This window comes from Euprymna scolopes, chromosome 15 (genome assembly GCF_053919585.1).
Source record: "Euprymna scolopes isolate OS-2025 chromosome 15, ASM5391958v1, whole genome shotgun sequence".
In the NCBI taxonomy this organism is placed as follows: domain Eukaryota; kingdom Metazoa; phylum Mollusca; class Cephalopoda; order Sepiida; family Sepiolidae; genus Euprymna; species Euprymna scolopes.
This window is the reverse complement of record NC_136496.1, coordinates 94,192,913-94,206,717: the sequence shown is the minus strand read 5'-3', so window position 1 is coordinate 94,206,717 and position 13,805 is coordinate 94,192,913. Positions and strand designations below refer to the sequence as shown.

At 33.0% G+C, this 13,805-nt stretch overlaps 1 protein-coding gene across 4 annotated transcripts in view; it reads right to left on the bottom strand.

Moving 5' to 3' along the window:
* Window positions 1-13,805, bottom strand: part of LOC145293999 (uncharacterized) — a 174,820-nt gene that overhangs the window by 88,538 nt on the left and 72,477 nt on the right. For all 4 annotated transcript variants that reach the window (XM_080140915.1, XM_080140912.1, XM_080140911.1 and 1 more), the window contains 2 exons: window positions 13,056-13,195; window positions 6,763-6,924 (listed from right to left, as the gene is read on the bottom strand). In XM_080140915.1, the coding sequence (XP_079997041.1) occupies window positions 6,763-6,924; window positions 13,056-13,062 (169 nt within the window). In that variant the 5' untranslated portion in view covers window positions 13,063-13,195. The remainder of the gene's footprint in view (window positions 1-6,762; window positions 6,925-13,055; window positions 13,196-13,805) is intronic.

The window sequence follows — 13,805 nt, the reverse complement described above, 5'->3', positions numbered from 1 at the left end:
TAAAGTCCCCCAAATATAAAAATCACATGATGACAAGTCCGGAAGACATGGTGGGCATAACCCTTTGCTTATTGTTCTCTCTTCCATCCTCTGATCTTGAGCACGTGGTACAATGGGGAAAAAAGTGGCTGGTTACTTTTGATGCATCTAAAACCAAGCTTCTAACTTTACATCATCAATGATCTGTTGCCCAGCTGCCATCAATTGAAATGAATGGCTCTCATCTTGGGAGAGAGATTGGAAAACGTAACATTCCTTTGACCTAACCTAAGGTGAACAATGATAATATGATTCATTAAACAATTGAAATGGAATTCTAACTAAAATTAGGTTACAACTTCTAGTATTGACCGGCCAAACAATGGGTCAATTAGAATTCAGAACAAAAATAGACAATGATGAAATTGGATCAGACCATAATATGAAAATATTGTAAATTAAAGAACAAAGAATTGGATAGAATAACATAAACGATTATTATTTAAATTTAGGACAAAAAAAAAACAAAAACATGTAAGAGTTATTGTATAATATTGACAAATTTATATCTTATTCCATTCAACTCACAATTGCTTGCTTATTACAGTGCCAATTCAAAAAAATAAGTATGTGAAAAATATTGGAAATAAAAATAATCTTTCCAGATATGCAATTTTTATGTGCTTTTTATTATTTTTAACGGCGAGTTCGAAATGGGCAAGAATTCCGATGGAAGAGGCATACACAAGAATAGAAGTTTACGCAGAAATCATTTCATCAACACACAGGAACCTTTTAGGAAGAGAATTGTTAAAAACTGTATTAAAGACAAAATGAGGGTGAAGGAATTAATGTTTTTGGCACTAAAACCATCAAGGGGAATAATTTTGCAACTAATAAAGAAACGTATGAATTGGGTTGTCTCCCTTTCATGTTAATTGATTCAGAACAATTAAAACCTCATTTTATAGTGCTACAAAGTAAAGAACACTTAAAATAATACCTATTTTCATTTTTTTCTCTTTTGTTGCAATAATGGAAATTGTGTGTGCATGTGTGTGTGCTGAGAGGAGTGGAGAGTCACTCATCAGTGTCCAAAACTCAGGATAATCTATCTATATCGATATGTTGAGTTTTTCATTGCACTTACATTGATATTAAAAGCCTATACTTTCTATTTAAAAATTATTAAAATGAACTTCTTAATATACTCAGTCACGGATATGTGAGCGACTAAATAAAGGTTAACTAATTTGCATATTCTTTGAAAAACGAACTTTAATTAATTATTAATTTTTATAGTTTCTTGTTGGATAATTGGATTCATTTAACTACTACACTCAGTTGTATTTATTTATGCATATTTACTGCATTGTGCATAATTGGATAGCATTTAGGATGAAAAAGTTCTAGAACACGCACATGTATTTATATATATCTCCATATATAAAAGTGACCTTCTGTGTGTGTGTGTGTGTGTGTGTGTGTGTGTGTTTGTGTGTGTATGTGTGTGTGTGTGTGTATATATATATATACTAGACTACCCGTGACCCGTTGGGTCAGTATGTTATATTAGCTAGGGAATTTGTGTATTAGCGTAACACTTGTGACATAAAGAAAATAGTTTTTTGTGACATAACAGAAACATTTCTATGAAAGTATATTAAAATGGAAAAAGAATATAGATAGATTTCTATGAGTCGTTCTGTTTATAATTGTTTAATCTTGAAAAAAAAACATCTTACAGCCATTGAATTATAAGTGGTTTGCCATATTTATAGGTAAATGTACACTGAAAAGATACCATAATACTTAAAGTTAAATTCAAATTTTGAAATATCTTTTAATTTAAACGTGAAGAAAAAAATTTAAAAAATTGGTCGCTGAAAACGTACACAGTAAAACAATACATTGTAAAATAGTAGATTTATTTGTAAGAAAATTGTGTTGAAATAACTTAAACGTAATACAGAAATGAACGATGTAAAAAAAAATGCAGAAAGTATTAACAATTGTTTATTTGGATAATTGAAAACGCAAAAAAAAAAAAAAATTAGGCCGGTGAAAACGTACAGTAAAAAAAAATATGTTGTCAACAGGTCAAAGTTGATTTATTTGTGAGAAAATTGCGACAGTATAGTTATAATATAGAATAGTTGAAAAACATTCCCTAAGGGGTCCGTATGTTATATTAGCTATGGAAGCTTTTGTGACATAACAGAAACATTTCTATGAAAATATATTAAAATGAAAAAAAATATATAGATAGATTTCTATGAGTCATTCTGTTTAGAGTAGTAGTAGGGAAAATACATGTCAACCAGTAGTAGTAATAGTAGGGTAAGGAAGAGGAGGCATAGTAGTAGTAGTAGTAGTAGTAAGAGGAGGAAGAGGAAGCGTAGTAGTAGTTGTAAAGAGGAGAAGTAATAGTAGTAGCAAGAAGAGGAGGCATAGTAGTAGTAGTAGGAGGGGGAAGATATTGCGCAAGCAAACAAGCAAGAACGACAGAGTTTTAGTATTATATATATATATATATATATATATATATATATATATATATATATATATAATAGAAAAATCTTATTGGAAATTAATTCAAATTTTCAAAAAAATCTTATTGAAAATTAATTCAAATTTTCAAAAAAACAAAAACATTAAAAACCTGTAAAGAAGGTATATAGAATTTTTAGTTATCTAACAAGATAAAATGTAAAGACTTTATTCCGCAGAGTTTCGAAAAATGCAATTCTTCTCATGAGAGGAAAGAGGATTGCAAAATATACAATAAATTTTTCAGATTAGTGCATTAAAAGAATATATATATATATATATATATATATATATATATTGTGCGAATGGAAATTTAACTAACTTTCTTGAATTCTGCATCTTGGGATTTTACCGTCATTGGAAATTTTACCCTTCACCAGACTATCAATTCACGTGAAATCACTTTTTTATTCACCCTATTCCCTCTGCTTCATTTTTTGTTATCAAGTAAGATCTATGACTTACTTGTAGTTTCATTAAATACTTTTGCAAGCAAAATCTGATCCCGCATTTTGCTAAATCCTACCCTCTGATGAGAAGGAAAGTATTTCTTTGAAACTCCGCTGATTAAGGACTATCCATTTATTTAGTTTTTCGTTTTAAAAATTAAATATGTTTTTAACTCTTTCGCAAAGTGTTTTTTAAGATGTTTTATTAACTACTTGTTCTTATATATATATATATATATATATATATATATATATATATATATATATATATATATATATATATATATACTAGCAAAAGTACTCGTCGTTGACTGGGTTCAAAAACAGCCTACAGAAAATGGACTCTGATTAATGAAAGTATGATAGGTTATGAAAAGGAAGGGTTGTAAAGAGATAGCTTCGAATTTAAGGGTATTAAAACCAAAGCAAAATATGATGAAAGTAAAAATAAAACAGATAAACCCCATAATTTATTATACCATACCTGTTCACACTGAAACACTTATCACAATATTCTGTGGATCTATATTAAAAAAACCTTGTTAAACTTTGTGATATATTTCCATTCTATGGAGGTCAGGCACGAATGAACACCTCATAATTTTATTATACCATATTTCTTCAAACTGAAACATAATTATCAAAGTATACTTATGCAGATAGATATGAAAAGTCTTTATTAAAGTTTGTGCCTATTTCCATTCTATGGAGGCCAGGCGCGAATGCAGACCCCACAATTTTATTATACTATCCCTATTTAAGTTAAAAACATACTTATCAAAGTATTATTATATACATCTATATCAAAAACACTTGTAAACGTTTTTTTTTAATTTCTATATTTTTTATTTCCATACTTTGTGGACCAGGCGCGAACTCAGACCCCACAATTTTGATGAATCATCATTATGCCAGATCAAACATACCCATTCCTGTGTCTCGATACATCTATGATTATGTGATCAGTTTTCTATAATAGTCAACCATATAGGAGCCTATTCGCGACCAGACACACACACATATATATATATATATATATATATATATATATATATATATATATATCCATTTCTAAACACAAGTATGGGTATTTTTGTATGTCATACACTTAATAACTTAATAACTCCCCCTTCTGCCTCTTTGTGCAACACCTTTTCCCATAACGTGTGTTAACCGTCTTCCCATTTATAAATTGGATTTCTTCCTTACGTTTCTCTTAACTTACTATTTCTATATATAAAGCTCAGTGTCCATGTGTATATGTGTGTGTGATGTTTATGCATTCCATATAGAAAGAAAAGTTAGAGATCTATATAAAATCTAAAAGTGTATTTTTATGTAAAACTTACCAGGATAAACAATGGAAGTGTTCCCGAATCTGAAGATGAAGACGATGATGACGATAATGATGATGATAATGACGAAGATCAAGATGATGACAAAGGTGATGATGATGATGATGATGATAAAGATGAAGACGATGAAGACGATGAAGTGGATGATGATGATGATGATGATGATGATGATGATGATGATGATGAAGTTGAAGATTGTCTATAGGTTTAAACAAAACTAGAGTAAAATTATACAGTTTCTGATTTTCATAAATATATGCTTATAACAGTTTATATTTTAATTTTGTATACAGGTAATACATTGACAGGTAAAATTAAAGATTTCCAATCCATCCCCAAGAATGAGAAAGACTAACAACCCATGTTTCTTGCTTGAGTAGCTTTTATTTTCTAACCCTAACCTCTGCACATCCCGTTATCTGACACGATAATTATCATAGCACTCATTTAACGCATACTTGTGTTGAAACACAGGTTCTTGTCAGATCACTGAAGTTAAGCAACATTGAGCCTGGTTAGTACCAGATGGGTGACCATTTGGGAATCCTATGCGCTGTATGTGCTCTCTGCTTATCTTGCCATTTGTTTTTTCCAGTTGTCCAGAATGTATGCTATTTTTTTTAATTACATTTTCACCCCAAACAAGGCACATTGCCACTTTGATGTAGGGGGCTGTTATCAGGGACCTAAGTTGCAGGAGTACTATGTAGGGAGTTTAGCAGCAAGATGTCTGTTCACATTACACTTGAATTTAGTTGGGGAGCAGGAAACCGGAAAAGAATTCGAAAGTCTAGCAGTTCTGGGGACGAAGGTATTAGAGTAGAAGGCTTTCTTACATCTAGAGATCTCTACTGTCTAGGGGTGAGATTTTGTTGCTTGTTTGGTTTGTCGGATATTTTTTTCTAGGGGGCACAGCAGGAAATATATATATATATATATATATATATATATATATATATATATATATATTAGTGATGGGACGATTCCAATATTATTCCCGATTCCAATACAATTACCGATTCCGTACTAAATTTCCAACTCCGATACAATTACTGATTCTGATTCTTTATAAATTTTTAAATATTTAAATATAGAGTTGTTATTTTTTACCCGATTACCGTAAAAACGCATGCTAAATTTGGAGATATTTTCCTAAACGAAAAAAAAAAAACACTTGTGGGGAATTATCTATAATTAAAAACCAATAAATATTTATTATTTTATAAATATTACCGGCAATGGAAGACTTTGCTTTAAACATATTCAAATAAAAAAGATAATTAAAAGAATTGTTTTGGCATCAGAAAATATGCACAAATATTTCCAATACTGATTCCGATATCCCTAAATGTTCGGATTTTTCCGATTCCAATACCAATTAATTGTCCCAACACATATATATATATATATATATATATATATATATATATATATATATATATACTCCACTTGCTACTGGTATTTAACAATGTCAACTTAGGAGAGATGTGATCGGCGATTGCACACCTCTTGCCACAAAAATTTCACATGCAGTGCTTGCAGTTCGTCGGAGCATTCACCATTAAAATACTTGTAGAACAGGCAGAAGGATACAACATTTTGTCGATGGGACAGAGGCTGAAGCTTAGATGCCAGTTCAGGGCCTATCAGATTGGTGACTCTCTTTTGAACCTTGTCTAGGAGCAAGAGACTAGTAGCAGATGCACCAGCCCAAATGTGACAACAACATGGGCGAATGGTGGCCTTATAGAGGTACAGGATACTTTTGGGTGTAAGTAGTTTTCTAGCACGGTAAAGAGAGCCTACCTTCTTCACAGCGATCCTGGTAATGCTTTCAATGTAATTATTTCAACTCATGTTTCCTGTGAACTCATTTAAAATCAGTCAAATGTTTGCTTCCACACAGGTCAAATTTAGACTTTGCCTTAAACAATTGATCAGATTGAACTAAGTCTAACATAAGGCTACTCAATGTTTTACATTACATTTCTTTGTGCTTTTTTTAATATCAAATAAGACATACTACACTACTGAGGTATAAAAGGATATTGTGATAGGAGCCAGATTTGTAGGGAGAAACGACCTGGTTGGGGAGTTGAGCAGCAAGATGTTTGTTAGCATTACATTTAAATTTCTACATGTCAATAAGAAGATTCCCAAAGTAATCTGTCCAAAGAAAAAAAGGTATCAGTACAGATAATCTTCGGGCATCTAGGAACAGCTACAATGAAGGAATGGGATTTTTGCTACTATCGGAAGTATTTTCGTTAAGGAGGAGTACAAATCCAATGAGTTCATCGAACACATGAAAAACAAGCATAGAGATGCAACTCTGCAGTGATGAGACAGGGGCTGGAACTTGGCAGACAGTGTGGTACCTGTATAAAAAAAGATCACAGCAAATGGTTAACATCAAAATAACTACTCACCGCTTGGTCCCATCACAGCCATTAATTCTCCAGACGAGACAGAACCCCATACGTTATTCAAAATTTTTTTTTTGTTAATTTCTACAACAATGTCATCGAAGACGAGTTCTTGTTGGAGACCACATGTCAAGCCATTCATGTTGATCTCTGTCGTTTGGGATCCTGCATATAAAAAGTAAAATAAGAAGGTCCATTCATCAACCAGCAACCAACTATGATGCAAATTTCATAAGAAAATCTCTGGCTGTTACTTGCTATGCTGACAGGTGCCACAATGAGCAATTACATTTATATTGAGTTTAGTCATTTGCTGTGTAGTTAGTTTCTCAAGTCTGCCAGGTTTGCATCATTTTGCAAACTAGTAGGCTTAGACATAGATAGTAGTTACCAATCTAACAGTGCGATAAGACCATATGTGCCGACGCCGATGCGACAACAAATGCTGACCACAGCATTGTGTACAGATTTCTTTTCCTTCATTTTTTTCTTCTGGTCATGTCATCATTTCTCACATTCGTGGCTTCGCAACCATAAAAATAAAATAAACCATTCTGCAAATATCAGTTCCACTATGGGTGTGTGTGTGTGTGTGTGTGTGTGTGTGTGTAACCATCGACCCTCTAAACTCTAAGGTCTACATCTACTACGATCTCAAGGTTATGTTCATCAGTTGATATTCACAAATATCCCTAGCTGGTACAAACTGTTGTAAAATTAATTGACCTTATTATCCGTTCCATATTATTCGCAACCATAAAATAAAATATGTGTGCGTGTGTGTGTGTGTGTGTGACATCATCCCCCCCCCCCCACTATGCTCTAAGGTCCACATCTACATTCTGTTGAGGGTGCCAGTTGATGTCAACTCATCTCAATCTCCCAAAGCTCACTTGATCTGATCCAAGTCACTTTAATTGTCAAACTCACAACTGTCCTCAACTCCATCATTGACCGTCGCAAACCCAAGACTGTCCACAATTGTCGCAAACCCAAGACTGTCTACACCTGTTGTAAAACTCATCAACACTCCTAAAACTGCCTGTAAACTAACTCTAAACCTATTAACATATTGTCCGGCTATTTTGTCCCAAATCACTGTCACACCTTGATTAACAATCCTATTTTTGCTTTCTTTTGTGTTCCTTTGTGAACAACTTCGAATGTCATTTGTTCTGTTGATAAACACTTTTTTTTTTGTTATATTTTTCCTCTTTTTTATTTTAAATTTCAAACACTTGGGGGGGGGCGTTGATAGAACCATAACAATATGACCCTTTTTGCTTTTAAGAGTCAGAAAATCACTTACATTAGATGCCACTTGCTCTGATCCTGTCACAGCATTAAGAAGAATCTGTTGTTAATCTTGGCACAACAGATCAGTTTGTGTTACGTCTGATGATACACGTTATTGGTTTTATACTAGCTCAAAAAATTGGCAGAGAACAAAGTATAATCTTTAACAGATTTATTCAACAACTTACAGAATTAAATGGTAAGGTAGAAGCTGCTGAATGTATGATAATTAAAGTCTGTGATGTGAGATACATTTTGTTTACATCTTAAACTGTTATGGTGGATCTGTTTTTTTTTTTCCAAGAGCGATAACTCTCCGTTTTTTGGTTCAAGAGAAAACAACTACTATTTTTATACTGTACCTAACAGTTTGGCAAAACCAGAAAAAGCCACAAATGCAACTTTTCGAGCCTATCCCAACTGAAACGGGGTCCTGGATATGACCTTAAACTATATCCGATGGTGAGGCCCCAGCTTTTGGGCTTTGGGGAGTGTGGAGCCACCCCTTAATTGCCATTGCTCCCAGGTCCACTCTGACCCGGAGTGGTAGTACCTGTTAGGGTCCCAACTATGGGTTAAATAGAAACCGACTTGAAAACAACAAATATATTCTATTAAAAAACTTTTTCTTCAAATCTTTGGATTCGGCATTAAATAACCTGAAAAGGGTTGATATGCCGTAAAACAAAAACAATCAACCAACCAACCCAACTGAAATATCGGTTCTGCTACTTCACAATTAACACAAGGCATTTGACAGATAAAAACCACTTGTAAGAAGTCCCGATAGATTGCTTTGGTGTTCCAGTGTAATCTACCTAGCTAAGATTCCAGGCAACGCCATGTCTACTATGACATTATTTTACAACTTCTTAAATTTTGATGAAGAAAATGAGTTAATATTGGGTGCTTATGCATTATAATTAAATATTTTTTAAAAGTGCATTTTAAGTAAAAATACAATCACGTAACTACACGTCATGCTGAACATGATATGTAATTAGGCAATTGTAATGAGTAAAATTACAAAAATTACAAAAAAATAATAGAGTGGAAAAATAATTACTTGAAAAAATAACATTTATCAAAAAACGCAGTTTTTTCGGTTTATTCTATTGCAGGCAATTTTCGTGTGACAAACTGACTTAACTCCCTTGTTTTGAATCACCTTTCAAATTAGAAAGTGATGGATCAAGAGTAATAGCAGTGTTTTTTTATATAAAAATAGTTCTAGCAAATCTTCTTTTCAATCAAATTTCGACATGACATGTAACTATGTAAGTGTTTTTATTTAAAGTGCATTTTTTAATCTATTTACAAACATTTAATATTGTTACACAGAAATACAAAATAAAAACATAATAAAACATGAAATAAAGAATCTATTAATATATAAAAGGCACTTTGTGCGAGTGTGTGTGTACGCCTGTGCGAGTTTTGTTCCCTATAGACTCCGAAATGACTGGGCCCATTTTTTTTAAATTTCACACAAATGTACTTTATATGTCTGAAAATGTTCTTATATAGGTTTTATATTGGAATACCTCCTATAAGTATCAAAAATTGATAATTGAAAAAAATATGATTAAAGAAAAAAAAACAGTCTGATTTTGGCCAAAGTTAACACCCTTATATCACAAGTGCATTTCAGAAGTTCTATCATCACACAAGCAGGAGGGCCCAACTTATAAAATCAACAGTAGGTATTTTGATAAAACCATGAAATATTTGAAATGCATATTTCTGTTTAGAGCACAATTGAACAATGAGACTTGACATTTGCATTTTAAACTTTGATTCAAGCCATTATAAAAATGTTTATAAAATTAACAGTAGGTTCTCTACAGTGCAATGTATTGTATACTGTGTCACTGTGTGGAGGCATGTGAAGTCTTCTCCTGGTCCACCATAATGGGTCTCTGACTTGAGCAGGCAATCAATCTATTTGATTCAAAAACAAGTGATTTCACCGATTTCGATGACAATAAAAGTATTGGAAGTGTGGAACATTCAGTGATCCTCATTCAATCCCAGGAAATGTCGGGTCTCCCTGCTAGTTGATAATAATTATTCAGAATTAAATGTTCAGGTGCAGAGGAGGAAGGTGGGCTTTCTCTACAGTGCTAAAAGACTATTCACACCTGAGAGTATCCTGCATCTTTAGAAGGCCATGGTTCGCCCATGCATGGAGCATTGTTGTCACATCTGGGATGGTGCATCTGCCACTAGTCTCTCGCTCCTAGACAGGGTTCAAGAAAGAGTCGCCAACCTAATAGGTCCTGAACTATCAACTAAACTCTAACCTCTGTCCCATCGCCAAAACGTGGCATCCTTGTGCCTGTTTTACAAGTATTTCATTGGCAAGTGTTCTGACAAACTTAAAGCACTAGTACTCTCTCGATGACAATACTCTCAACAAACCTGGCAAGCAGCAAAATCCCACCTCTACATTGTAGAAATCCCTAGATGCCGCTTCTACTCAAATAGCTTTTTTCCTTGGACTGCTGCGCTTTGGAATTCCCTCCTGAGTCCCTGCTTCCCTGACTGTACTGACATGCAGAAATTCATGGCTAATGTGAACAGACATCTTGCTGTTCAACTCCATAAATAGTATCACTGCAAATCTGGTTCCAAATAGTAGCCCCTCACAACTAAGTTGCTCTGTGCCTTGTTTGGGGTGAACTGACAATTAAAAAAAAAAAAAAGAAAAAAAAGAAGTGGATTTTTCTATTTGTTAATTTCAAATTTCACAGTAAATTCTTGTTAATTTGACTGCCCCTTTTCTGTATAGAAATACAATGCCTGCACAAGGAGGAATAGTGAAACAAGGAGTATGCTATACATAACCTAATTACTCCTGATGTAAGCAAGGAGAAATCCCCTTGAAATGATCAAATGCACTACTGGGGTAAGCGGAGTTGGAGTTGTTGTTATAGTCAAAAGCATTTGCTATTTTTGACTTCCGGTTTCTGCTCTGATGGTGACAAGCAAGATATGGTTCCTTCTGATACGTGATTATCTTCCTCTCAGATAACTTTCTCCATGGCTTTCTTGTCTGCTTGAATCATATCTAATTATCCAGCCAAATAGACAACAGAAATCACATTTCAAAAAAGCAGACAACAGAACCGCTGACACACATTGTTACAGCAGCAGCAGCAGCCACATGGCACATATGCAAATGACTAAGCCAGTGCGCGAAGTGACATCACAGCGGAAGAAAAGGAGAAAAAGCAGAGAGAAAAAGAGGCAAGTGATTGTGAATACACATGAGTGGCGGATGATCCACAAGGCGTGCCAGCGTAAGATGGGTGTGTGGCTAGGTGATGACATGAGAGACCTTTAAGCAAGTGTTCGACACAGCAGAGTTTTGTTAAGCACAGGTTGGTGTGAGAGAAACAGTACAAAAAAAAAACAAGATGCAGGCGTTGTTTGAAAGTAATCGTAATAAATGCCTTATGACGTCACTTTGCGAACTGGCTTGGTCATTTGCATATGTATCTTGCGGCTGCTGCTGCTGTAACAACGCATGTCAACGGCTCTGTTTGAACTGAAAAAAAAAAAAGCCGAGACAAATTGTTTCTTTTTGTTTGTTTCCTTGCAATTGTCTCAGACAGAACGTGTGGGTCCAATGTAAAATGTAATGACACCTTTAAAAAGATTAACAACCACGTGACACTTGTTGGCTTACAAGACTTGAAAGTCAAATCTACTGTTCTATTTCACCTATAGTTAGGATAGGATTAAAACCTGGGTTCATACCTTTTCAATGATATTAAAGCAAAGAGATTTTACAGTCACTTCTACTTAATAATGTATGAGACCAGATATTCTCATATGGTCACCCATCTAATTATTGACCAAGTTCAATGTTGCTTAATTTTAGTAATCCAACAACAAATGGTGTTTCAACATGATATTGTCTTACATTACACACTGCTTGTGTATTATAATTGGATGTTAAACGATGCATTTCAAGTAAAAATATGTAATTACATATCATGTCGAAATTAGAAAAAAATATTAAAAGTTATGGAAAATGAATAAATAGAAATAATTACAAGAAACTATAAGATGCTTGTGTAGATTAGGGATCTTGGTGCTTGTTTAGTTTAATGAAGACATTAAAAAATGAAAATATTGAAAAAAAAATTAAATTGAATGTACTCGTTATAATATAATGTTATCATAAAAAAAATTTAACTTAATTTGATCAAGTAGGTTTTTTGTTTTTTTTTTTACAGAGGAAAATTAAATTTTAATGAGATCAATCATATCCCGCCACCTTGCCTATTTTGTGAACAAGGAGGGGTTGCCTTTAAATGAAAAAGTGATTAACAAAGGACAAAATAAAAAAAGGTTTAAAAAAGGAACAGAGAAACCCTGTAAAATAAGTGAAAAAAAACAAACTATTTATCTAGGTATTTTTTCTGCTCATGTTTCAAACATCAAATTTTGACAAACTTTAAGCAGTGATGGAGTTATCTCCCTTGGCAACACCTGATTAAACTAAACAAGAACCTGGATCTTTTAAAGCAACACATTTCAGGTGAAAACATTATTACGCAATTATGTGTCATGTTGAAATTAGTAAAAATTCCAAAAATTTTGAAAAATGATTGAGCAGAAAAAATAATTGCAAGCAAAAAGAAAATTTGTCGAATGATGCAATTTTATTGTTTTTTTATTGTCGCCAATTCTGACTTATCTCCCTTGTTAACTTCCATGATTTCAAACTAGAAAGTGGCAGATCGAGAGTATACGATAATAGCAATATTCTTTTCTTTTTTTTTTTTGTAAAAATAGTTCTAGCAGATCTACTTTAAAAAATATTTTTTTACGAATTTCGATATGACATGTAATTATTTAATAGGGTTTTTTTTTTTTACTTTAAATGCATTTTTTTATCAAATTATAATGCAGAAGCACCCTTTGCCTAAATTCTCAATAGTGTCTGGCAAAGAAAAAAAGTGTAGTATAAAAGAAAGAAAAAAACTAACCCTCCATTATGCAAATGAGGATGAAAGACCTCAAATATGGCAGCAGTTCCAGCAGCAGAAGCAGTTATGAAGAGCAATTGTGCCAGAAAAGAATGAAGGCAAGGTATTATTATCACAGCATTTGGTATTTACAGTCAAGTCTGAAAATAGACAAATTATAAAAGATGATTATTAATGAGTTGAGGTTGGCACATAGGTTAAAAAAAAAAAAAATAGAGCTGGGAACCAGATTTTCTTTTTAACTGACTCCCCATCTTTCAAGTTTTTTTTTTTATATTGCAGAATTGATTCAAGTGTATGTGTGTGTGTATATATATATATATATATATATATATATATATATATATATATATATATATATATATATATATATTTATTATATATATATATATATATATATTTATTTATAATTGAACAATAATTATTCTTTATACCTACAAACAATAGTGTTTCATGCTTTCGCAATCATCAGTGTAGGGGTGACAATTTCTGCCAATCATGAGCTTCAAACCCACGTTTTGCTCCATTTGCTAAGCCTTTTCCTCAGGGCCACCAAACAATTGCCAGAGGAATGAAGAGAATTAAGAACTAATAAACACCAAATTAGGGTGAATACATTTGACAATCTAGAATGTTTGAACAAGTGAAAGCCGTGAACATTGCATAAATGCTAGTTGACTGTCTTTTAGTTATTATTCTGCAGACAGTGCCCATCCTTAAGTATTCTTTAAGGTGCTTGATAATTATAAT